Here is a 27,666-nt window from a genome sequence, read left to right on the forward strand (position 1 = left end):
TAGGAACTGAATGCATCCTTCAGGGGGAATTGTCCTAAAATGGATTATTCCCACTGTACCCAGCAAAGCCTATACATTTCCCATTTCCCAACTGTTCTCCACTTAGCTTGCATCACTGTTATTTCTTCCTCTTTAGAAGTCTAGCATTCTGACTGCCAGCCCACCCGATTAGATCTTCTCTGCTCTAATTACTTTGCTGTGTTTAAGTCTATGCCAGCTTTGATTTCCTAACATGTTGATTGTATTGAAAATGGGGACACACAAAAGCAATCTCTTTGTAGCCAGGCAGATGATAATCCCAAGCGACCCAAGATCCAAAGATAAAAGATTAAATATCTCACAAGGGAGACGCAGAGCTGGCCGGGCAGTGAAATACGCATAGAATATGATACATATCAGTTTTTAGACAGACATGTTGGCCAATCTATTCACTTTTGTTTATGTACGGATCGATCCCTCCCAGCTCTGAGCTGTGGGACAAATATTCCCTTATCTATCTCAGAATCCGTTCTCTATATTGACTGGCCTTCCTAGGTATTCATGCTTGCTAAACAAGAGCTGACGTTTTAAATGGGGAACAAGGACAGCCAAAAGGAAAAAAAATACAAAAGGCAATAATGCTTGTGTACATTTGCTGTAATCCTTTGTTCTCTAAACATCGGACCGCAATAATGTTTTTCAACCCCCAAATGAGGGTTGGTGGAAACCTTTCACTCGTATTATAATAATCCCTCTGTGTCACTGGTCAGCCCAGTTCACCAGCCCACCCTTCTACTGATCAGTCTTCCATGACCTGGTATGGTCTACCTTTCTCCTCCTGCCTTCTTCCCTCCCTCTTTCAGTCCACTCTGCCACCTTTGACCCAGCTGCTCCCTCATCTCGGCATCCAATTTTTCATCCTTTCCAAAGAGCCAGCTGATTGAACGCAGAATTAAAAAGCGGGCTTTGTAATGCTCCGTCTTCCCCTCTTCTCTCCTTTATTAGATGCTAATCCTTCAAACTTGGCACTGGTACCCCCCTTGGCACTAATGAAGTTGTGTGTATGTGGGGTTTTTTTTTTTTAATCAGCTGATGCTCCACTTCTCTGCTGATTCCTATTCCCCAGGGACTGTGTCGCACTGGAGGGTGCCGAGACTCTTCACTGCCTGCTCATTTATCACCCTGCTTTATGCCACCTCTCCCGTCAGCCCAGCCGGTGTAGAGAGATTCTTCCTACCGAGCAGAGACCGAGCGGCGTTTTTTTACAAGGTGCAGGTGAACCCCCCCGGGAGTTGTCCTTTGAATCTATCTCTCTCTGCCGAAGATCCTTGCATCTTGTCTATTAGCACCAGCTAAATACCTTTTCCTGTCTGTTCTTTTTTTTAAAAAAAAGAGGATAGACCTTCATTCCTCTGTGGGCGTGATGGTCCGATTTGGTCAAATGTTCCAGGATTAGTCTCCATCCATCAACCTGCGGGATCTTGAATCACACCCATGATACTTGTGTTTGGGATCACTTCCTGAGCAACCTTCTTCTGGATCTGTTTAAAGAAGGGGGAACTCAACATTTCCTGGATTTTGAACATGTAAAATTTTCTTCAAAGGGGGATATTTGTGGACGGTATAGTTTAAGTGGCATTGTGAGATGTTGCTAATGGGTGGTATTTTGGACTCCGCAACCCAGTCTTTCAGCTCTCCCAAGCAGTAAAGAGCCTGATCCATTTGGTTCAAATTATTCGCTTTTTGGGGGTTTGTGAACTGCTGGACCGTTCTGACGGAGTGCCACTCCTTTGGATACAGTTTTCCTGTCTTCCTGCTTTTGTTTCTATTATTCTTCAGCACAAAACCCGGATTTTTGACATTCCTTCGGGGCAACAGTTTGCACTGGCAGAACTCCAAAGATTTGACACAGCCCGTTGCATGCTCGTGGCTTGTAATTGTGATGAATAATTAAAAGAAGAAGAAGAGTTTGCAACCTTGTGGGAGAGAACTGTAAAGGAGCTGCCATGGATTTCAGAAAGACAATTTCTTCATTCGGGAGAGAAAGAGGACTGAGAAATAATTCTTAAAGAAGGATCAACAAGGCATCTTGTGAGCTGTTTCATCCCAAGGGTGCAGGGGCCAAGCAAGTCCCTTGCTTTGGATAGGATACATCGAAAGATCCAGTTTTAAATAGATTTAACGAGCCTGATGGGCCCAATGGAACTGCTGGAGGGCAAACTAGGGGAGATTTAAGAAAGTGAGGGGAGGCGTTTGAAATAATTAGGAGTTTGTAGAATTCTAGGTTTGGCTTTTCCAAAGGCACAATAAACTGTTGGGTGCCTAGGAAGCTAAATCTAATCAGTTTGCTTTCTTTCTTTCTTTTTTGAGTCTTAAATTCCTCCCAAAACTGGGGCTACCTTAATGTTTTGCCAAGTTCCCATACTAGAGAGAAGAGAAAAATGTGGTGAGAGATTCATTGACATGGCATAATGACTATGAAGAGTAGTAGCTTCTGATCAGGGGTCTCCAACAAGGTAGCATTTTAGAGTTAGGTAAGGCCTCTGGAAGTTTCTAGGACTTGTTGTAATAGCCAAAGATAAACTTTAGTGTGTAAATTTAGTAGTATGTAATGTAAGACAGTGCCACCATTCAATAAGCTGATCTCTGCAGTCTAAGAGGGAGATTTTTCACTTCTTCAACCTATTATCAACCCCTCCCAACTATATAGATTGCAGGTGGTAATGATGGAAGGTTGGAAGAAGATGTCCCTAATGGCAAAAGCTTCCTCAGCTCTTCAAAAGAGGCATTGCTAGTTACAGAGAAGGGATGAAAAGCATCCTAAATGGTGTGTAGATTCTGTGGCATGCCAAAGGACTTTCAGCATTTGCTTTAAATTTGTCGATGGTCTTTCAACAGTTAGCAAGGGTTTAGAATTGTTTTTTATTCAGATTGGAGAGTTTTTGTTCTTATTAATAGGAGAATAAAGAAAAGAAACGAAAAAAAGGCGAGTCAAAAGGAAGATTTTTTTTAAAAAAAAGATCTTTTAAAGGTATTCAGCACAAGCCATTTATCTTGCTGATAATATCCACAAACCTTGAGTAATAACATAAAGAAGCTATATCAGACTTTTTTTTGGGGGGGGGGCAGCACAGGATTTTGTCACCTTCCATTTATAACCCATTTTCCCCCTATTACCTTTTCCATCTTTTTTTTTGCCACAAACACATACACATCCTGAAATCTATTAAGGCGTGAAGGATTAGCTGCATGGTATCTTTTGCTCAGTCACATGTGGAGCTGTCGTCAGGAAGCATCTAGGATTGATGGCACCCATCTATTTGCTCATTCAGTCTCATTGGCACCCATCCCTTTGAATGCAAGCGCAAACTGTGTGTTTGCCTTCTGATCCTGGGTCCCATTTGTTCTTTGGAAAACTTTGGTTCCTATTCCTTATATCCTCAAGTAGCCAGACCTAACTCCAATTTCTGACATGTTTCTTTTCCTTTAGGGCAAGTGCTTTGTTGGGAGCATCTTTCCTTGTAAAGATGAGGGAGTGATGGAAATTGGAGAAGCAATTTGCCACTGGACTCTTGTGCAGAATCATTCACTAAATCCAGAAGACGTCTAATCGACCCACCACTTAGAGCATCTTTGAGCAATCGGGTTTGATCTCAAGGACCAACCCTCGTCTCTTCCTGTAGCTCCAGGGAAATCGTAGCGATGATTCAATTAAGTCGAAGAGTTCGCTCAATGCTTTCTTTGGGCCTCAACTGTCTGGCTCTCTGCTTTTCTGTGTCGGCTTTCAGCACCAGCTACTGGTGTGAAGGGACCCACAAAGTGGTGAAATCACCCTGCCTTTCAGTGGTCAAGAAAGGGAACTGCGTACCCAGCAACAGCAACGGGACGGTGGATGCGAACGAGACGGTTGACCCCCACAAAGTCCAGTACATCTGGGAGACGGGCGAAGACAAGTATGCTTTTCAGTACTTCCACACGGGTTTCTGGCTGTCATGCGAAGAACATCATGGAGGTATTAACGAGGGTCACATCTTTGGCTAATTGGTTCCATGACTGTGTTTTTAGTTAGACATTCATATTTTCATGGAGTGAGCTTCTAAGAAAGAAACGGGGAGGGGAAGAGAATTGGCTGGATAAACAATGTAAATAATGTTTTAAGAGAATCTCAAGGAGCTACAAAAGACCTTAACAAGTAGAGTTTTATATGAAGGGGTCAATGTAAGAACATAGAGCTTTCCCCGCCACCCAGCCAGGTCTTCTTACATCTTCCTCCTTCACTTTTGCCTGGGATCCTCTGTCTAAATTACTAGTGACAGAAACCTGTCCTATTCTGTATGATGCAGCATAACCAACAACGATAATAATGAATGGCACAGTAGAGACTGAATACTTAATATTCGGAAGCCCTGGTGAGGCCCTCAGGCCAACTTTATTTTACACAATTATTATTTCTTAATCTGATAACTTTGGAGGGTTGTTGGAATATAAAACAGGAAGTGGGAAGGGAGAGACCTCTAAGGAGCTTTTGGGAGAAAGGACAAGATAAATACAACGGATAATTTAAAAAGAAACTCTATTTGGTAACACACAAGAATTTTTTTCCAATGAATTGTTAGAATAGCGGTACTAGCACTTTGATTTCTTCTCTTGAACAAAGCAGGGACAGATGCCACCAAAGTCCTTGGCATGCTCAGCCCTCTGTGTGAAAATTGGAGGTGGGTTTTTTTCCCCCAGCCCCACCTCAATTTTTTTTGTACTTTTGCAAATCTTGGCACCTGTTCTCTTCCTCCTGTATCTCAGAGCATGGCCAGACAGCTGTGTTAAATGCTTTCTGCAAGTCTGTGAGCATATGCTCCATAAATGAGGTTCACTATCCCCATTCTGCCTCACTAATGAGACCTTAAGGGGTGGGGGATGTCCTCATTGTTTTAATGTGGGGCAAGTTAAAGCGAATGATTAGTGGATACGCCCTGGCTGCCAATTCTGGATGGTGGCGATTCGGGCTGATGCAACTTTGTAAGTGAAAGGAGCCAGATGCTGCTATTGTCTAAATTAGAAAGATTTTGGGACACAGTGTTCATGGATGGGAGAGAAGGTGACCTCTCTGTACTGAGGCGCTGAGCTGATTATAATCCTTAGTGATCACCTGCTTGTGCAGGCAGTCCTTGACTTACGAAGCAAGCTTGGAATTATGGCCATGATAGTCATTAAACAGGTCGTCAAGTGACCATGCCCAATTCCACCATCTTTTTTACAGTGGTTGTTAAATGAACACCACAGTCATTAAGTGAGTGTGGAGGTTGTTAAGTAGATTTTTTTTCCCCAAATGGACTTCTTTTGCCAGAAACTAAAAGTACATGCCACAAATTGGTTAGAAACCTACTGGAAATTGCAGTCATGTTATTATGGGGGACTGCAAAGGTGAGTTCATTGCCAAGCATAAAAATGTGATCATGTGAATATGAAGTATGTGGGTGCAGCCCTCAGAACTTTGAAACTGGGTCGTAAGTAGCTCCATGGAAGCCCATCATATCTTTGAATAGTTGCTTAGCATCTGGTTGAGGACTACTGAGGACTACCTGTGCATTGAACACTATGGTTAGTGATATGTATAAGATTGGATCCACGACAAAACCTATGTTGCGTTAAGGGGGAAAAGAGACCAAGGTCTTTGAGATGGATCAGATTTGAACATCTGTCTGAAATGCTTTCTCAGTTATATTATTGCTTTGGACTCAAATTTATTTATGTTATTTATGTTATTTATGTTACTTATGTTACTTATGTTATGTCATGTCATGTCATGTTTGTTATGCTATGCTATGTTATATTATGTTATTTATTTATTTATTCATGTATTTATTTACCTTGTCAAAGGATAGTAATTTGTATAACTACTATCCTATACATAATATAACTACTCAGAGTCCTTTTGGAGTGAGTGGCATATAAATACAATAAATAAATAAATATACACATAAAAACATAAGTATAAAGTAATGATAAAAGAGGACAATAGGAAAGTAGAGAGGGATGGTAGGCACAATGGTGCGCTTATGCACACCCCTTACAGACCTCTTAGAAATGGGGAAAGGTCGACTGTAGACACTCTAAGGTTAAAGGTTTTGAGGTTTGGGGAAGAAACCACAGAGTCAGATAGAGTATTGCAGGCATTGATCATTCTGTTGCTGAAGTTGTATTTTCTGCAGTCGAGTTTGGAGCAGTTTGCATTGAGTTTGAATCTATTAAATGCGCGTGTATTACTGCGATTGGAAGTGAAATTTCTGTTGCTTTGGCTGAAGTTCCTCCTCTTGTTCTCAAGGATATAGGTCATAGTCATAGCCCATTAGACCAACCCTTGAACGGCGGCCCTCTGCCCAGCTGGGGCCCATTTAGAATCAGGCTGCGAAAGCAGCGGGTGAACAAGTGTGCCCGTGAAGCTCCCCTCAACTGAGCAGTGGGCGCTTGTTCTCGTGCACAAAGGCTCCCCTTGTGTGAATGGCTGGCCCTTGAGCAAGTGTGCAAATGGAGCTGTGTGCACTTGCACCTCACACAGAACCATATTCTCCACCCCTGTTGTGCCAGGCGGCAAAGCCAGAAAGTTTGGGGACCAGTGCACTACACTATTTCATATGAGAACACAACCAAAGAAGAAGTTGTCATAGAAGTTTAGGTTGCAAGACATGAAAGGCTCTGTCCAAAGAATTGTCCTCTTTCACTTCCTCCAAATCTAGGGCATTCCTTGCCTTGATCGAAATCATTTTGAAGTAGAAATGGGAAAATGGTGCTCCTATTTAGCTCTTGCTGAAGTATTAATTGGAACCCCCAGACAGTATAGTAACTTCTCTAGAGCAATGTTTCCCAACCTTGGCAACTTGAAAATATTTGGACTCCAACTCCCAGAATTCCCCAGGCAGCAAATGCTGGCTGGGGAATTCTGGGAGTTGAAGTCCAAATTTCTTCAAGTTGCCAAGGTTGGGAAACACTGCTCTAGAGTACCACAGACTTCTCTAATTTTGTTTAATTTACACAAAATAACTATAGAGTTTGGGGAAAAGGGCCATTTTTTGCATAGCACAGTGGGCTGCAACCAGTCAGTAATATTTAAGCCTAGTTGAACAAACCGGGCAGTTTCATACGAGGGTCGCCCAGAAAGTAATGCACCACATTTTTTCCCTTCAACAACTATTTATTGAATACAATGAAACTCACACACAAGCACGAATGATGTTTCTTCTACACTCCCTATTTTTCCACATAATCTCCGTCCCGTTTTATGGTCTTCCTCCAGCGAGACACAAGGGTGTGTATGCCCTGTCGGTACTACTCCTTGTTCTAATGGCCTCACCCTCTGTTCTGTTCTTCTAATGGCCTCACCCTCTGTGCCCAATGACTAACCGTACTTCTGTCGACTGCGGATTCTCCATAAACTATACACAAATGTTTGTAAATGTTCCCAACAGTTTCTTTCTCCACAGTGAGAAATTCAATGATGACACACTACTTCATTTACGTGCATCACTTCCAGACACCATTTCGAAACACTGCTGCAGTTATGCTACCTGCCTGAAGAAATGCAAAATTTGCACACACACTCCTGACAATTCAAATAATGTATTTCTAAAGTTTCGCATTCGTACCATTACTGTAGGCTGAGAAAAAAAATGTGATGCATTGCTTTCCGGGAAACCCTCATAGTTTAGTATATTGTACAAACTCAGAAAACAAGCTGAGTAGATTAAAAGGAAGTAAAATTAACTGTGAATAAGCAATATTGTTCAGAACCGTTCAGAGATAGCCTTTAACTTACAACTATAATGGAGTTGGACCATCATAGTCATAAGTTACTATGTGACCAACCTCAATGTTATGTCTTTTTTTGCAATGGTCATTTAGCAAATGCACTGATCATAAGGCAAACCAATAGCTTGTTATGGGCATGGTTTTCTAACCCCACCCCCTGGAAATAAAAGCATAACTATCATAAAATGAAGTCATGTGACCACTGGACGATCAAATGGCTGTAAATGGAGACCAGTTGCCAAGTGTTTGAAGTTCAGTCATTTGATTGGAGGACGATCATCAAAACTTTAAATCCTGGGTTGCAATTAGCTCCAAAGTAGGTTCATAATTGCTTTGGACAACACTAAATGTCTGGTCATAAGTTGAGGACTACCTGCTGCCAGTCAAATCCAATTTTAAGGGAGGACGTATACCCCAATTTTATCTTTACTGGAGAATTCTTCAGAAAAGAACATCATTTTTTGAGAAATGTCTAAAGATAAACATGTTCACTACCTTGACTTCTCAGTAGTGATGGGCGAACCCAACGGTATTCGGGTTCGGCAAGTTCGGATGAACTTCATGCAAAGTTCGGCCGAACCCGAACGGTCCGTGGCACCAAAGCTCCGCCCCCAGAACTCCATCGTTTTTTATTTTAACGGATTGTTAAATTTTTATTTATTTTTATTTTTACAAAAAAGGACGCCGCAGCAGCGCCACAAGCAAAGGGAGGTCCTTTCATGTAAAAATAATATTTTTTATTTTTAGGTGGAAAGACCTCCCTTTGCTTGCGGCGCTGCTGCGGCGTCCTTTTTCGTATTTTTTTTTTTTTACATGAAAAGACCTCTCTTTGAAGGAGCTGGGGAATCCCTCCCACGAAGAGATTCTGGGGGGCGGAGCTTTGACGTCACGTATACCGGCAGGTTGCTAAGGATGCCAAGGTGATCACTTCCATGTGGCCCCCTGGCATTGCTACATGCCCCCCTGGGGGGCTCACCCCACTATTTGAGAAACACTAAGTTAGAGAAATCAAGAACTTTAAAGTTCAAAATAACTTTGAAAGTCATGGTTTAGCCTTTACCTAACTAACCCAAATGCCCTCCAACTTCCCAAGCCTCCAGTGGATTTTGCTAGTAGGAATTCTGAATGTCAAATTCAATATGTTTAGAGGGTTTTCAATTAGGAGAAGTTACAGTAGATGAAGAAAAATGGGTATTTGGACTATGGCATTCTTTCTTTGGTCCCTTGCTATACCTCTTTGCAGGGGTGGGCTGCACAGGGGGGAACACAGTGGGGTAGCAAAAATGGAGCTCCACCCTAAAGCATCCAATTTGCACAGAAAGATGTTGAAAGAAAATGCAGGGCGTCGTGCATAAGCCAAGCTTACAGTGTGGTAGTAAAAATATTGGTGGCCCTTCACTGTCTCTTTGTCTTCTGAACCTTGTCAACTGTCTTGCTGAGATCAATTCAGATCTACCTGCCACTAGTCAGCAGCCGAAACCGAAAGGTTGCCTTTTCCTGAGGGCAAGGGAGGTAGGGCGTCACAATATGTTGGCATTCATTGTCACGTACAGCAGCAGCTGTGGCTAACCTGTCATTGTCTTCTCTCACTGTCCCCACGTCAGAGGAGAAGTGTCGGAGTTTCATTGAGCTGCCTCCAGAATCAGAACAAGGTGAGAATTTGGATGGCAAAATAGGCCAACTCATGCAGGTGCAAAATGAGTGGGAAGCGACTCCGTAAGTACGGCAAAGCTTGTTTTTCCACGATAAAGTTTCAGCTCGTCAAGTGTTGCCTTCTCAAAGAGATAGAAAAGCTTTGTGGATGCCAAAGTCATTTCTCCTATATTTATCAGGGTTTGTTGCATAAAATTAAATCCAGAAGCACACACGCAGATAAGTGATTCAGCGTTATTCATTACCTTCTTTATAAATATAATTTTATATATATTTTCGTAGATTTTCACGGGTATATGTATGTAGATTGTTCTGAGTTCGGGTTTTGCCCCGTGTAATATTTTGAGTGTCTGTGCGACGTTTCGGTGAAATCACATTCACCATCATCAGGCTGAAGTTATAAGCTTCGTGCTGCTGTAAATATAGTAAATATAAAACTATATTTACAGCAGCACGAAGCTTATAACTTCAGCCTGATGATGGTGAATGTGATTTCACCGAAACGTCGCACAGACACTCAAAATATTACACGGGGCAAAACCCGAACATGTATGTATGTATGTATGTATGTATGTATGTATGTATGTATCAATCACGTTTTTGCTGAATTTTTAAAATTAAAATTATATTTTAAAATATATGTTAAAATTATATTATCAGCAAAACAAATGTGATACACACACACACACGCACACACACATTTACCATACCACAAGTAGAATTCGTATTCAACATAGTAGCAGTCACAAGAAAAATACAAGCAGCTTCTAGTTCAGAGTTCAGAGAGAGAGAGAGAGAGAGAGAGAACAAAGAGTGGGCTGAGCCATGTTCAGCCTTCTACTTCAGTTTTGATTCTCTGCACAGACTCAAATGTGTTTAACTCCCATTGGCTGACTCAGTTGCTACGCCTATTCCTTGGCTGACCTTGTTACCATTGGCTCTCCCTATTCATGAATAATCCGAATAATTTGTTGTCGGTTTTTCAGCCCCGAATCTTATAAACAGAGCCAACTAAAGCTTCAGCCAATAGAATACTTTCATCACTGCCATCTTCTTTCCTGGTAGCAAAGCAGCTAAGCCTCTTTCTTCCCCATAACCCCCTTTCTTTTTCCTTCAGGAGTGCTGTGGCTCTCGGTTGCTTCTGAATTTCTTTATATCATCCTGCTGAGCATTGGGTTCTTGCTGATGTGTTTGGATGCTATCTACTATGCCAACTTCATTGACGGTCTCAAGATCAATGCTTTCGCAGCTGTGATCACAGTTTTGTCAGGTATTGCCTCTTGCTCTCCTGTCCATTCCTTTATTCTATGTAGACAGAAATGTCTTGGAGATAAGGCTGATGTAGATTTCCCAACCTTGGCCACTTTCAAAGGGGTAGATTTCAACTCCCAGAATTCTTAGCAAATGCGGCAATGTTCCCAATGTGATTAGGGAATCCTAATTAATGCCCAATGTGATGGTGGTGGGGAATGGGTTATAAAACTAGATGTGATTCACTTAACAAATACATTGTTGTAATGTGAGCTGTGGTGGTGCAGCGATTAGAATGTTGTGTTGCAGGCAGTAATGGGCTGCTGCCCCCACGGGAGGGAGGAGACACAGTGAAGTAACTTTATGCACTGTTTATTGAATACTTAGTAGTTTTTTTATTGTCCTCTAGTGCCTTGGTATGATCTTTAATTGCTTTTAAAATAGAAAATAATTAAATAGTATATTTTTACCCACAAACGCTTTAATCATTATCTAGAACTGAAATTTTATAGTAATTATAGAAAATTGAGCTACTTGCCTAATCTGTTATCATACTGAATCTAGTGGGTTCAGTACAAAACCTTAAATGTTACTATGCTCCTCAAGAAGTAATGCTGTCTATCATTTATCCTTTTTGTGGCTATTCAAATAATGTGACTTAATCAACTCAAAAAGAGTCCAAGCACCTATTTGAAAACTTATCTTGGTTACTAAGCTTATCCCCCAGTCACATGATTGTCAAGCCACTCCCACCTGGTCACATGGCCGGCAAGTCACTCCTACTGGATCACACAACTATCAAGCCTATACAGTAAGTCACGCCCATAATGTAGCAGTAAAAAATTGGCAGTCCATCACTGATTGCAGGCTGTTTGATTCTTGCCAACTCAAGGCCGATTCCAGGGTTGATAAAACGAGAACCCAGATTGTTGAGGGCAATATGCTGATTCTGTAAACCACTTAGAGAGGGTTGTAGAAGAAGCTATGAATCAGTATGTAAGTCTAAATGCTATTACTATTGATATTGCCTTACTTAGCAATGGAAATTCAGCTCCCAATTGTGGTTGTAAGTTTAAGACTATCTGTACAGTATATTCCCATTCCTTTCCCCACTCTACACATCCATTCTTTTATAGAGAATGCACTGGGGAGAGCCTTATTCTTAGATGAAGCTGAATCAACCCACAACTTGTATGTGTATGTATATGGACATGTCTGCTTGCCCACTTAGGCTGTTGATTGCTACCTGCAATATTTGTTTATTATTTATTTATTAGATTTATATGCTGCCCTTCTCGAAGCGACTCAGGGCGGCGTATAACATTGTAAATGTGAACAATATATGTGGGAAATCTAATTATTTTAAAAGGACATATACAAAATTAATAAAAATCTGAAACCCCTTATGCAGTCATCCATATTCATCCAATTCAATAATTCATATCGTCCGGGGCCAATCTCGTGGTTCATGGTCCCCATGCCCGCTGGCAGAGGTAGGTCTTCAGAGCTTTATAAAAGACCAGGAGGAAGGAGGAGATCGGTATCTCCGGAGGGAATTCATTCCAGAGGGCTGGGGCTGCTACGGGGAAGGCTCTTCCCCTAGGCCCCACCAGACGACATTGTCTGGTCGATGGGACCTGGAGAAGGCCAAATCTGGGGGACCTAACTGGCCGCTGGGATGTATGAGGCAGAAGACGGTCCCGTAGGTAGTCTCGTAGGTAATGTTGATAGGGTGTGGAGAGGAATTGTGGCTGAATGGGCTTATGGGCCTCTTCTTCTCCACAGGTCTCCTGGGCATGGTGGCCCATATGATGTACATGACTGTCTTTCAGGTAGCTGTAAACCTGGGGCCAAAAGATTGGAGGCCCCAGACATGGTATTATGGATGGTCCTTTGGGTGAGTAGCCAGCTTTGAAGAGGATCTTTTCCCCCTTTAGAGTTTGCCACCTTGTCTTGCAATTCTTTGCACCAGGTCAGGATGGAGGAAAAGGGAGGATTTGCTTAAAGTAGAAAGAAAGAGGGGAAGGAAGAGATTCGGGAAGTGTCCAAGAATAGTTATATGATCCAAGAGGTGGCTGATCGTAAATCCCTGTGATAAACAACACGAGATCCTGATCTACCAAAACGTATAACCTGCTCATTTTTGCTGACAATAGCACAGTGGTGGGTAAAACAATGGGTGTAAATCTGAATGAGGAAGAACAACAGAATATAAAAATCCCGAATCTCCAGAGATATTTTAGAGGAAGCTGTCTAATAACTCAAGAAGCCTGGTTTTCTTAGGTGTAAAACTGGCAAAAGACGACCGTGAAAAAGAAGAATGGTTCTAAAGCACCGAGAAGTGGGTGTCCATGGGCAGAGGGTTCAAAAAAGTCAAGAGGATAGCCATGATAGACAGAATGACCGAATCCTTGTTCCTTTTTATGTAGGCCGAGAAAGGGGAGGGGCTTTGGTTGCCCAATCAGCACTGCTGTCGTGACTGTCTCAGACACCTCTGCATATTTAAAATTCATGGACCGAAGCTTCTGTTTTTATTTATAACAGAGGAGACATTGACCTTGGCCTTAATATTGAGTTTGTGGAGATGAGGGAACTTTGTGGATGAATGAGGCAATGCGTCTAGTGCAGTGATGGCAAACCTATGCTACGTGTGTCACAAGTGACATGTGAAGCCATATCTCAGAGCATGTGAGGTGTTACCTTATGTCAACACTAGCACGGCCTGTTTGGCTATTTTCGCTCTCTCCCAGGCCTCAAGAAGCTCAGGTTTCCAAACCTCTGTTTGGTGACAGGGGTAGGCAAAGTTGGCTCTTCTATGACACGTGGACTTCAACTCCCAGAATTCCTGAGACAATCACGCTAGCTCAGGAATTCTGGGAGTTGAAGTCCACATATCATAGAAGAGCCAACCATGCCTACCTCAGGAGATTTTCCTGAACCTTGAAGATGGTGAAAAATGGCCTACCGGGCCTACCTGAAGCCTGGAGGCTTCAGTGAGGCCTATGCACATGCGCAGGGGGCTGTACACATGTGGGAAGGGGTTGTGTCAAGGCATGGAGGAGGGGTTGCGTTTACTTACTTACTTACATATTTATTTGGATTTCTAAGCCGCCCTTCTCCTGGGGACACAATAAAATCAATACAAAGTACAAAATATAAGAAACCCAATGTAAAATCTAATCTAAAAAATGGATATGGGCATATGCGCATGCACTATTTTGCACGCGGACACCCTTTGGCCTCCGAGTCAAAAAAGGTTCGCCATCACTGGTCTAGTGGGTGGATAAATATTGGGGAATGGTGATGGGCAATTGAGGAAGACCTCAGGGCGCCAGTGGCTGAAGGGTTCCAGTCATAGAAACATAGAAGACTGACGGCAGAAAAAGACCTCATGGTCCATCTAGTCTGCCCTTATAATATTTCCTGTATTTTATCTTACAATGGATATATGTTTATCCCAGGCATGTTTAAATTCAGTTACTGTGGAGTCTTGCTCATTTATTTAATTACGCTTACCGTATTTATTTATTTTTATTTTATTTGTCATAGAAATATAGTATTGTATTGTAGTACGTTTAACATAGTATAAATATAAAGTAGAGATAGAAAAGATAAAAATAGATTAGGACAGGAACAGTAGGCACAAAGGTGCACTTGTGCATGCCCCTTGCTCACCTCTCTTGATGTTCTCCCCACAGCTTGGCCTGGCTCTCTTTCACTCTCTGCATGTCAGCCTCGGTTCTGACCCTCAACACTTACACCAAGACTATCCTGGAGTTCAAGTACCGTCGGCAGATTTTTGAGAAATACACGTCGTCCGCGGGGAGCGTTCGGGGTTCCAGTTCGCCAGCGCTGGACCCCGACCTGGAGCGTTTCCTATGGGAGAAATACATCTTCAGTGTCAGTGAATCCCTAGACTTCTCTGCCAGCCCACCCGGCCGCTTAGCCCTCAGTGGGGGCCGAAAGGAGTGTTCAGGAGGATATTCTGGCCTCCCCAGGAGTCACAGCGGAGACACCAAGGAGGAGGAGGATGGGGAGCCTTGCTGAGGAGAGGAGGTCATGTAGAGAGCCTGGCCCATCTTTTCTCTCCTCCCTCTCACATTCACTCCCTCGGCACCTAGTTTTAATGATGTTTCTTCTCTCTCCTGTTGAGCCTCTCAGTAGCTTTCAAAGCTGAGGACCTGTTTTTAACCCCTTATTTTTTTTTCATATATAGTACAACTCAAGGTGGCAAACAAAGCAATATTCTGTACTATTTTCCCCAGGAGAACAACTGTGTGGGGTAAGTTGGCTGAGAATGAGCCTGGCCTAAAAACCACCCAGTGTTTTTATACATTTAAGGTGGGATTAGAATTCATCTAGTGTTTGCCCAAAATCATCCAGACTGTGTTTATGCCTAAACTGGGACTAGAAGTCACTGTCACTTGGTGATTGACCCTAAGTCACCCAGACGGCATTCATACCTAAGGTGGGACTAGAATTCACCATCACCTGGTGATTGGGCTAAAATCACTCAGCTGGCTTTCATGGGTAAACTTCCATGGGTCTAAAACTCACCGTTTTCTTGAGGTAGTTCTGCAGATTTAAAAAGACAGGATTGCTAGATCCAGGGATCTAACTTTCCTGTCAGAACAATAGCAGATCATAAAGGAAGGTTTACCAATTTGGGATGTGATAGGTGTTGTTGAATGTCTCAGGTCAAGGCAATTCAGCTGCAAATACCCCTTAACATGGATTTTGGAGATCTACCTTTGCGATTGCTCTCAGGCACTGAATTATAGAAAGCTTTGCCAAAATAAAAGAGACCTGTCATACCAACCAATTAAGCTTTGGCAGAACTGTTGCTTGATTCCTGAAAGCTGGTGGCTCGTTTGGACAAATGCCACTAAATTTTTCTGCTCCAGGTATCAGAAAGTCTGTCTGTATCCTCTGTAATATTATCTCTTTGCCTGTTGGCCAAAAGCTTTCTGAGCCATCAAGAAATGATGGAAAATTACAAATGAAACAGCTCATTACACTGTAACCATTAATCGGGTCATTAATTTCACCAACAATTACCTGCAAAGGAAAGTTTAAGACATCATCCCAGCATTGATTGGAATCAAAATGTCCATATTATTATCATTTCCACTCTCATTTCTAAATTTATTTATTAGATTTACAGTATTTATTAGATTTGTATGCCGCCCCTCCCCTCTCCGTAAATGTTCTCTTAGAAACTTCATCAAGTCATACATATTTTTCTGGGAAGATCTTTCTATGGATGTAGGGAGATCATTGAAAAAATATCCTACCAAACCAAAAAGGATCATGATCTATCTCTCCCAATGCCCTGCCTCCCAACTGCACAATGTAATGTTGTGTTAGATCATCAGAGACCAAGTTTACTGTAGACTCTTAGAGTCTTCATTTTTCTTGTGACTTCCAAGGGCCAATTTGGTCAAAGTCCCATGAAATCATTCCAGCGGCTTTCTTTTGATCATCTTGCTTAGCTATTGGGGCATTCACTTACATTGATGGATGTAGTAGACTTCAGGGAAAGTAGATCCCAGATAGACCCATCTGCTGTGGCCTAGAGGTGGAGCTCTTGCCTAGCAATCAGGAAGTTGTGTGTTCGATCCGAGGTAGAGGCAGATACAGCATCTCCTGCTCAGGCAGGGGGTTGGACTAGATGACCTGCAAGGTCCCTTCCAATTCTGTTAATCTGTTAACCCTCTTTCCATTTGGTGTATTTCAACTAAGAGAAGGGGTGGCGCAGCAGGTAGAGTGCTGTGCTGCAGGCCACTGAAGCTGACTGTAGATCTGTAGGTCAGCGGTTCAAATCTCATCACCGGCTCAAGGTTGACTCAGCCTTCCATCCTTCCGAGGTGGTTAAAATGAGGACCCGGATTGTGGGGGCAATATGCTGGGTCTGTTAAAAAAGTGCTATTGCTAAGATGTTGTAAGCCGCCCTGAGTCTAAGGAGAAGGGCGGCATAAAAATCGAATAAATAAAATAAAATAAACTTCTTATGGAAAATCCCCCATCTGTCCAGGATGAGTTGGACTGTATAATGGCTAGTCTATGTATATATTTTTGAGATCCTCTCCATAGACAAGTAGTTCAGATGAGGAGATGTCATTGTTTAGTTCCTAGGCGCTCACTTATAATGCTACACACACACCTGCCTTCTGCTTTCTCCTATTTAGAGGTTGGTTCAGTAACACAATTGGGGGGGGGGGGAGTGTGGGGACTACCAGACTCTGTTGTCCCAACTGGTTTGTGGAGTGTTTGGCAAGAGCACTTTGGAGAACGTGTGTGCCAAATTTCAGCTTTCACTATTGTAGAATTACTCCCGTGGGACATGAAAAGTCTGCTATCCAAAGATGCTGAAGTATCTTTTGTGCTACGGTGTGTGCATAGTATAGTTTATTTATTTATTTATTTATTTTATTTATTTTGTCCAATACACAATGAGGGTTTTAGTGGGTATATATCTATATACACATAATAAAATACATGATGAAGGTTATAGAGGAGATACTCATAGTAAAATATATCTAAGAAAGAATAGAAAAGAAGATAAAGTAATAGAACATATCAATGAAAGAATAGAAGAAGAGATATAGGAATAGAAGAAAGGTATAGGGGATATAGGAGAGCAATAGGACAGGGGACAAAAGGCACTCTAGTGCACTTGTACTCGCCCCTTACTGACCTCTTAGGAATCTGGATAGGTCAACCGTGTCAACCGATAATCTAAGGGTAAATTGTTGGGGGTTTGGGGATGACACTATGGAGTCCGGTAATGAGTTCCACGCTTCGACAACTCGGTTACTGAAGTCATATTTTTTACAGTCAAGTTTGGAGCGCTTAATATTACGTTTGAATCTGTTGTGTGCTCTTGTGTTGTTGTGGTTGAAGCTGAAGTAGTCGCCGACAGGCAGGACGTTGCAGCATATGATCTCGTGGGCAATACTTAGATCTTGTTTAAGGCGTCTTAGTTCTAAACTTTCTAGAATAAGTATATATAGAATAGAACAAGTATAGCTTCCCCCAGTTATTCCAAGTAATGACTTAGCCATTTGGATCAGATATTCTGCCCTGCGATTTCAAACACCCCCCCCCCCCAAAAACTCATTATTTTGTCATGCAGCATTGCTTCTGCTCTCTTTGCCTGGCCCCCTCCCTCTCTTTTCCTGCCCTCCCCCTCTCAATATCCCAGCCCTCCCTCGAAACCCATTTGTAGCTGTCTGGTTAATCTCATCTGCTTTAGCATCATGCAATTTTCTCATCTGTAGGGAATGAAGGAAGAGCAAGAGTCATTAATTTCTGGTTGATTAAAGAAATTAAGGAATTAATCAGTGTCAGTCTGCTTCATTTCATAAGTGGGGGGAGGGAGGAGGAAGTTTCCAGCTGCTACTCATTTCTCTGCTTAAGAGGAGGGGAAAAACACCAAGCGATCAGAAACACGAAGCCCACCACAGCAGCTAAGGATCCCCCGAGAGAACCTTGTGTGATCTCATAGGTGGGCAAGTAGGAGTGATTTCCAATTGTCTTAATAGGAACCATTTAAAAATCTCTGCCTCCCTCATCATAAATGACACTGCTGAGAATGAACACTCGGGCAGAATCTAGGAATTGAACTCCTGTTCCTAGCGACAGAGAATTCAGTTCTAATTCTAATCCTGATCTCAAGGAGTCCCTAGGGAGTTGGCCGGCATAAAAATCGAAATCGAATAAATAAATAAGGAACGAAATCCTATCTCTCTTGTCCAGTTGTAATTCTGAACTGTAATTGGCGCAGCTAAATAATCCATCAAACATAGAAACATAGAAGACTGACGGCAGAAAAAGACCTCATGGTCCATCTAGTCTGCCCTTATACTATTTCCTGTATTTTATCTTAGGATGGATATATGTTTATCCCAGGCACGTTTAAATTCAGTTACTGTGGATCTACCAACCACGTCTGTTGGAAGTTTGTTCCAAGCATCTACTACTCTTTCAGTAAAATAATATTTTCTCACGTTGCTTCTGATCTTTCCCGCAACTAACCTCAGATTGTGCACCCTTATTTAACCCTTTAACATATTTAAATATTTCAATCATGTCGAAACAGTCAGTCTTTCCCTGAGAATTTAACTGGAAATGATGGCAGTGGTGGTAGACAGAGATTCTTTATTCTAAACCAGAGGTCTCTGGCAAACTTGGCAACTTCAAGACTTGTGGATTTCAACTCCTAGAATTCTCTAGACAACTATGCTCTCTTTGCCTGTTGCTGGCTGGAGAATTTTGGGAGTTGAAGTCCACAAGTCTTAAAGTTGCCAAGTTTGAAGACCTCTGCTCTAAACGCCAACAATTTGGTTTAGAAGAGAAATGTCCCAATTACAGACTGGACCTGGTTCATGCTTAATTAATCAGCCAGAGGGGCGCAGTGGTTAGAGTTCAGCACGGCAGTCTACTTCAACTAACTCTTAGCTGTAGTTCAGCAGTTCAAATCTCACCACTGGCTCAAGGTTGACTCAGCCTTTCATCCTTCCGAGGTGGGTAAAATCGGGACCCAGATTGGTGGGGGCAATATGCTAATTCTGTAAACCTTTTAGAGAGGGCTGTAAAAACACTATGAAGCAGTGTATAAGTCTAAATAGTATTGCTATTACTATTAATTCAAGTTTTATCTTTACAAGTTTGGAGGAAAGATTGTCACCTACAGCCTTGTAGCTATTACTAGAGAAATATTGTATTGGTCAGTTCCTGGAAGGCTGCTATATTGAAGAATAATAGCATATTATATAAAATTATATACTATGATTATATATTATATATATGAATAATAGATATAAAGGAATAACGGCATAGTACATTGCATCCCAACAGGAACAGCTTATCTGAGATTGTTCCAACCAAATCAATGTCGTATTCACCAGATTGGTTGGTCTTCACGCCCTGTGATCTTCAGGAAGTGTTTCTTTATTTAACCTTCAAGTCAATGCTGACTTCTGGACTAACCTGCACAATGTTCTTGGCAAGAGTTTTGGAAGTGGTGCCCTTGCCTTCTTTTTAGGATTGAGAAAGAGGATTTCCCTCCCTCCTCCAGATGAAGGGCCCACTTTTTGAGGGGGTGGGCAACCAACCAAGTGTCGATCCGTGATGGCTACAGGAATTGACCAACTGGTTTGTCACCCAAGCCTGACATCATGATCTGAGACAGCGCCTGGCCAAAGGTCACCCAGCTGACTTTCCTCCTTAGTGGGATTAGAATTCACCGTCTCCTGGTTTCTAGTTTGATGACTTAACCGCTGGACCAATCCTAGGGTTGAGCAAGAGTGAACTGGCTCAAAATCATTCAGTTGGTTTTGTATCTAAGGTGAGACTAGACCTCAAATTCTCCCAGTTTCTAGCCTGAGTCCTTAACTGGCCCTTGGTACAACATTGGGAGCAAGTAAATCTTAAATTGAAAAAGGAAGATTTTGGGCCAGTCACCAACAAATAAATAAATAAATTCCTGGGGTTCAAGGAACAGCCATTCAACAAGTAGATGTATTAAAAAACAGGTGTTTCACCCCAATAGTCTAGGCTCTGCTTTCAGGTAGGTATATACAATTTATAAGGGTTGATGCACCAATAGGGGATCAAAAGGAGAGGTCAAAACCAAGTGGGTGGAAAGTTTCTTTGTGGTCTCATAAACAGCCCATCCCATAACCAGGAAAGGGCCTAGACTCTAGAGCAACAAACTGATGCTAGCTGAAATAGGGATTGGGTTAAAAAAAATGTCTTTTTTTTTTAAAGGTACACTACTTTCACCATATTATTTAATAAAATATAAAGGGAAAAAGATCTATATTGAATACTAAGAGTTGAATGACATTAAAAAGCAGCACCTTCTGCTAAAACAAACAAAAATGTTATGAGAAAACTTTCTAGTTATATGCTCTTCCCTTCTCAAGCCATTTATTTCTTCAACTGCTGACCACTATCAGCAGATACTTAAACTGTGCATTAAATATTAAAGATCGCTGCTGGTATCCATTGAAACCTCATCTATTAGCTTTGATTGGTCTCATCTTTTTTCCTAAAACACATATTCTAAACGTCCCAATTTGCCCTGCTTTATAGATACACTGTGTATGATCAGTTTTGCAATTCCTGCATTTTTTTCAATTTTGGTTTCTCAATGTGATATCATCAGCAAAGTTTTACCTTTTCCAGTGTGCCAGGTTTCTTCTCCTAAACGTCAGCATGTACCTTAGTAAATTGTGATATTTTTCATTTATATTTTCAAGAATAATGCTTCATAAGAATAAATATTGCTTCAGCGCAAATTTTGTTTTAGAATTTTCTGAATGTGCTGATGTATTAACAGCTTTGTGTGGTGTGTATATGTGTGTGTGTGTGTGTTATACACAGCCATCGCATGCAATCCTTATGGCATTTCCAACATTTATTGTTATACGATTTGCCTATCTTGGTAATTATTGATATGGTTATGTACCATTTGTAAAACAACAACAACAACAGAGTTGGAAGGGACCTTGGAGGTAATCTAATCCAACTCTCTTGGGCAGGACACCCTACACTACTTCAGTCAAATGGTTATTCAACATCTTCTTAAAAACGTCCAGTACTGGAGCATTCACAACTTCTGGAAGTAAGCTGTTCCACTGGTCAATTGTTCTAACTGTCAGGAATTTTCTCCTTAGTTCTGAGTTGTTTCTCTCCTTGATTAGTTTCCATCCATTGCTTCTTGTTCTAAATATTTTCCCTTAAATTATAATGGAGTAAATTGTATTAATTTCCCCCCATTCTTCTAATTGCTGTACAGTACTGTGATTATTTATTTGATGTTATGCATTCACTTTGTCATACAATTTTTATTTGTTACATCTTCATGTCATATTTTAGTAACAATTTATATGGGTGTCCTAATAGGTGATACTGATTTTGTGTAAGTCTTTCAAACTCTGTCATTCTCAAAGTTCCTCCTTTCTTGAGATCATTTATTATCTTCTAACAATTTGTAAGTTTATCAGCCATAATAAATTCCTACCTTCATTAAGCAAGTTTTTTTATGTGTTTTAGCCTATTTATAGAATCTGGATGTACCATATTGGTGTATGTGATTAAATCTTAAATTAAATCAAGTATTAAATTAAATATTCATCCCTGAAGTAAAAGATATTTGATGGTGAAGCTAAAAGCGAAGTGGCCATACTTATTCTCATTTTAATAGATTCTGTGTTTTTTTAATCAAGTCTTGTTTTATAATATGTGCTCTCAAATTATTTTCTTCTATTTCTTTACACTGCAAGTATCTATGAAGCCCATAGGCTAAGATAGCCCCTTCTATTTTTGACAATCTACAATTTAATCCATTCTTTTATCCGTGATGGATAAATTATATTGTTATCTTCTCATAACAATATAATTTATTTAACCACCCTTACCTTTTGAAACTTGCAAAATTTTAAGTGCTAGATGTTTTAGTTGTCCCCCCATCTTTCTAGCTCTTTCTTTAAAATCTCTGCATGATTTATTATAATTATTCTGAAATATGTCCTTTTTAAAAAAATCTTGTCAAATAAAGATCCAAATAGTTCGCTGGATTTTTTTTTCTCATTTTGCAATTTTTCACTGTGATTCTTTTTTCAGTCGTCTTTTGAGGTTACATTCTTACTATTTTTGTTTCATTTTCATTCATTTTAAATCCAAAGAATCCACATAAGTTTTGATCCATCAGCTGCCAAACCTTTGTGATACTCCAGACAAGAAGCTCCAACCATGACTTCTAATACTAACTTTCTTGAAAGTTACATTATCAGAATATCAGTCTAAAAGTATCTCTTCCCTCCTTTACTTTTATGCCCCAAAGATTAAGTAGGGTCCCTTCTAAGATGTTTTCTCCTAATGATAACCATATACAGTTAAAACATTGTAGAATCTTTAGCATAAGCAAAGATTGAGGTTAAAAAGAAGGGATTCCTACTAGTATTAATGTTACGCCAAAGAGAAAAAATACTAGAGAAAGGAGTTCCAAATTGCCCGTGTTGTATAAGAAATGACTAAATGTTGAAAAATGTTTGTAAAATATAGTAGAAGTTATATATTGACAACCCAAAGGGGATAATGTTTGTTCAAATCTGGGTTAGTTTTACGTAATGGATTATTCTTCAATACAAACAAAACATTCTCTAACCTTCCTGTAAGATTAGTATCTGTTTTTTCTATCATACATTTATATTTCTTTAAAGATTTCTTAAATGTTACATTATATCCTTCATTAACTAGAATTCTAACAGATAGCAAATTGTCCATTTGATTGAAATTTATCCAGATCAAGAGAAAGATTTATTTATTTGAGTGGCAAGGATTCTTGTAGGTCATCCAGTCCAACCCCCTTTTCAAGCAGGACTCCCTACATCATTTCGGACGAAAGGCAATCCAGTCTCCTCTGTTGGAGCTCTCACAACCTTTGCAAGCAAGTTGTTCCACTGGTTGATCACTCACCCTCAGAAAGTTCCTCCTTATTTCCAGGTTGAATCTCTCCTTGGTCAGCTTCCATCCATTATTCCTTGTTTGGCTTTCTGGTGTTTTGGAAAAAAGTCTGATTTTTGGAAAACAGATCTTTCATTGTATGGCAGATTGATTGCCCGCCTTGCCTTTGCAAACGGAAAATCCTTGAGCTTTCTGCTTCCCAAGGGATGTGAGGATGTTTTAGGCCCCTTAGAAGGAATTAAAACTTTCTTCCTTCACAGCTTCTTCTCTGGTAATATTGAACTCCCCACCTCCTTGTTTTTTTTTTAAAGAAAAGGACGCCGCAGCGGCTTGTTGCTGTTCAAGTTCGGGTTTGGGTTCGGTGAACTCACCCGAACTTCACGGCAAAGTTCGGGTGAGTTCGCCGAACCCGAACTTCATTGGGTTCGCCCAACACTAGCAAGCAGCTTATGCAGCTGGCAGCCAAGTCTATGTGAAGAGGCTGGTGGTAAGGACTCGGTGCCAGACTCAGAAGTTCAATCAGGTGATTGGAACCTCCAGCACCTCACTGCAGTGATGAGGAAGAGGAGGAGCCTCTTCTTAATGCACGAGCACGCAGAGCTGCCAAAAGGCAGGAATGGCTACTCAGGAGGAGGTCTCCTTGAGAGTAGGCTTGGGGCTAATTGGCCACTTCCCAAGCCTATTTAAGGAATGGCAGAGATGTGAAAAACCCATGCAGGAAACAACTCGCTGGATAGTTTGTTCATTTGTGCACTCCTTGTTTGGAAAACTTCTGCTCGGCTTATCTGTTTGGCTTCTGGATTGATTCCAGGCATCTTGCCAACCTCTGAAAGCTTCCTGAAATATCCAAGACTAATTGCCTATCTTTGCTTTCAGACTTTATGGACTTATGCCAGCTGTTAATGCCGCATAATTGCAGTATCAGTTGATTTTTTTTTTCAAGAAAAGACTGATTTAAGATTTATTTGTGTGTGTGGACACTACTAAGCCAATTTATTTGTAGTGGTTAATCAATTAAATATAGTTTTGAGCAAACTGAAAATGTAAATCAGTTGCCAAGCATCTGAATTTTGATCTCGTTACTGTTGGGATGCTACAATGGTCGTAAGTGTGAAAAACGGTCATAGGTCATTTTTTTCAGCGCTGTTGTAACGATCACTGATTGAAGACAAGGACTTCCTATACATCCATTATTTTAAATGAATCAATTGCTTTCCTAATAACTGAACCATGCTCTCTCCTTCCATAGATAGTAAAGACAAGACTCGTTCATTTAAATCTTTGTGAAGTTTTATTTCAAATGTAATTTTCCCCATAATTTGAAAAAACAAATCTTTTGTTTTTATTACAAAAAGGAAAATTTGGAGGGAAAAAGAGAGAGAGAGAGAGGCAGGTCAATAAATACTTGGAAAATACTTAAAATAAAACAATAATATTAATAATATTAATATAATAATAACCACAATGACAAAAACAATAATTAATAAAATGACCCAGACTGGGAACAGATAAATAAAAAATAATAACTTACAATGATGAATTCTAACGGCTTTATAAATATTAGGGATTATGAAAGATAGGGTTATTGGAAAAAGAGAAGGGTCAATAACAATTTCATACAGTCATAGGGAGCCAAATATTGATGGAGAACAACTACTATTATCTCCGATCAGTGGCTATACAGCCCAGGAAATGACGGAAGTTGGAATCTAGCAATATTTGGAGGCCATGGATGCCTATTCTTGCATTAAAGAATATTTAACAAGAAAACCCTATTTAAAAAAATATTATTATTCTGGAAGGAAGGATTAGACGTTTGTTCTCATTTCTGTGTTACGTGATCCTGTTTGAATTAAACTGTGTAGTGTGGGATATTATTGCGATTTTTAAAATCCTTCTGAATTTGAAGCAATCTTATTTGGTCTTACTTACACTCATTGCCCAGTTAACTTTCCGATGCTGACTAGCCTAACAGAAACACAATTCATCCAGCAGGGGGCGCTGCTGCTAAAGGAAAGCAGGAATTCTCTTTTATTTATTAAGATTTCTATTTGGAAACTGGAACATAATTTCCTATAACCTCAACTTCACTCTCATTCTCAGGTAAATTCCTTTGAAATAACAAAAGAACTGCATATTTATGTGTACAGGGTATTTTTAGAATGAAAAGAGAAAACTCTGAGATTGAATTTTATATACTTTTAAACAAATATCTCATTAGGAGAAAAGCGACCCAAATGCCTTAAAAAAAAGATCGTTTTTTTTTTGCTGATGTGTTGAACTCTTTCAACTTTAATTGCTTGTCCAGTTAATGGAACCTCCATAAATGCGCATATGAGTAATGGTATAGTTGCTTTTCTAAAGGAAAAATATATATTTTCTTTTGGTAAATGCATGTTTGATAGAAGCAGAGCAATGTCTCTCCATCTTGTGCTTTTACTTAATGGATTTATATTTTTGTAAATTAGTTCCTCCCCTCTCAAAAAACATCTTGCCAACAACCTTGCAGCTGCCCTATTAATTTTGTGCGAGGAGCATTCTTTTAAGGTTAATAGGATCAAACTGCTAACTTAACAAAAGGCTGAAGATATTAATTCTCTGCTGATTGTGGCTACAGGTTTTGAGCTGAATTGGATATCCTATAATGCAGTGTTTTTCAACCAGTGTGCCGTCGCACACTAGTGTGCCGTGAGACATGGTCAGATGTGCCGTGGGGAAATTAGACACGGGTCCCCAAACTATGGCCTACGTGCTGGATACAGCCCACCGAAGCCATTTATCCGGGCCGCCGCCAGCCGCCTCCACCCAAACATAAACATTCCCCTCACAATCCCTCCAGCTATCAGCGACAGGAAGAGTGGAGGCACAGGGAACGCTCACTGACCAATCACCTTCTAGGATTCATCCCGACCACTAGCGATGAACCAATAGCAGGCCACCTCTCATCCACACCCAGGAAGGTCCCCGCTAGGGCTGCCGCGCACTTGTCATTGTGTGGCCGCAGCGAGTAGTTGAAGCTGCTACTCCTCCCCATGGTCCCGATTTCTAATCCTGGTCAGGACTGGAGGTAAATGTTGCCGCCACTAGATGAAGCCTCAGCCTCAGCTGGTTATATCTATACTGTGGTGTATACAGGTTATTAACTATATGTATAATATGTACTGTGTTAGAGTGTCATTTTGGTTGGTGGTGTGCTCCAGGATTTTCTAAATGTAAAAAATGTGCCGCGGCTCAAAAAAGGTTGAAAATCACTGCTATAATGGATACAGAGAAATCAGAAAGGGTGGGTGGGAGTCTGTTACTGAAATGAAGATGACAGGTTGAGAAGGTCCAGCCTTCCAATAAGGGCGTGCTTTCTCACTCCATGATATACCTTTCCTTCTTTTATGCTTCAGACTGTCTTTTGAGGTATCCAGTATGCCCTTATGCAGGTTCTTATGCAGGGCCCTTGGTGGCGCAGTCATTAGAACGCAGTATTACAGGCTGACTCTGCCCACTGCCAGCAGTTTGATCCTGACTATCTCAACGTTGGCTCAGGCTTCCATCCTTCCAAGGCTGGTAAAATGAGGACCCAGATTGTTGGGGGCAATATGCTGACTCTGCAAACCGCTTAGAGCAGAGGTCCCCAATCCTACTGGTCACAACATATTACTAGGCTGGGAGCTGCACGGAACTGGGACTCGGAAGCGCCAGATGAGTGCATCCAGGGGTGGGCTACTGCCCGGATGGGGGGGGGGGCAATGGGGTAGCAAAAATGGAGCACCCAATTTGCACAGAAAGATATTGAAAGAAAATGCACAGCGTCCTGCATAAACTACGCCCACAGTGTCGTAGCAAAAATTTTGGTAGCCCTTCACTGCACGCATTCCCACTTGGGCAAGCAGCAGGCGAGCCTGTGTGTGCACATTTCATTTGCACAAGCAGCGAGAGCGTGTGCCCACTGCTCATGCAAATGGAACCGCATGCATGCGCTTGCTGACAGCCCATGTGGAACCATACCCTCTGCCCCCTCTCTTAAGTTGGGGAACTCTGGCTTAGAGTCTGCTGTAAAGCCTTATAAAGCAGTATATAAGTCTAAGTGCTATTGCTGTTCTCAATTAGCAGGATAGCGATGACTTTCCATGGAAAAATTACCCCTAACCCAGTGGTGAAATCCAGCAGGTTCTGAAGAACCGGTAGCAGAAATTTTGAGTAGTTCGAAGAACTGGAAAATGCCACCTCTGGCTGGCCCCCAGAGGGCGGCGGGAATGGAGATTTTGCAATATCCTTCCCATAGGAATGAGGAGGGAATAAGGATTTTGCAATATCCTGCCCCTGCCACGCCCACCAAGCCACACCACGCCCACCAAGCCACACCCTCCGAACCGGTAGTAAAAATAAAATTGGGTTTCACCACTGCCCTCACCTCATGCCCTCCACTTACGTTGAGATTAGAACTTCTACAAGTCCCAACCAACATGTTCCTGCACAAGAGAAGGATTTCACCACCAGGGTACAGTTCAGCCT

At 41.2% G+C, this 27,666-nt stretch overlaps 2 protein-coding genes across 2 annotated transcripts in view; one reads left to right on the plus strand and one right to left on the minus strand.

The window, feature by feature from the left end:
- Positions 1 to 27,666, minus strand: part of RPL28 (ribosomal protein L28) — a 251,742-nt gene that overhangs the window by 26,444 nt on the left and 197,632 nt on the right. The gene's annotated exons all lie outside the window — the stretch shown is intronic.
- Positions 3,652 to 15,243, plus strand: LOC139175765 (germ cell-specific gene 1-like protein). The gene is made up of 5 exons (XM_070767037.1): positions 3,652 to 3,991; positions 9,387 to 9,434; positions 10,553 to 10,705; positions 12,472 to 12,583; positions 14,385 to 15,243. Exons 1-5 carry the CDS (start codon positions 3,682 to 3,684, stop codon positions 14,731 to 14,733), a joined length of 972 nt encoding a protein of 323 aa, XP_070623138.1. The 5' UTR covers positions 3,652 to 3,681; the 3' UTR covers positions 14,734 to 15,243.

This window comes from Erythrolamprus reginae, chromosome Z (genome assembly GCF_031021105.1).
Source record: "Erythrolamprus reginae isolate rEryReg1 chromosome Z, rEryReg1.hap1, whole genome shotgun sequence".
NCBI classification, from domain to species: Eukaryota; Metazoa; Chordata; class Lepidosauria; order Squamata; family Dipsadidae; genus Erythrolamprus; species Erythrolamprus reginae.

Bases quoted from the DNA above. Each gene is read 5' to 3' on its own strand.
- LOC139175765 (XM_070767037.1), top strand. From the start codon at position 3,682: ATGATTCAATTAAGTCGAAGAGTTCGCTCAATGCTTTCTTTGGGCCTC. The intron at 9,435-10,552 runs GTGAGAATTTGG...TTTTTCCTTCAG, and splicing joins GCCTCCAGAATCAGAACAAG to GAGTGCTGTGGCTCTCGGTT. The intron at 12,584-14,384 runs GTGAGTAGCCAG...TTCTCCCCACAG, and splicing joins TATTATGGATGGTCCTTTGG to CTTGGCCTGGCTCTCTTTCA.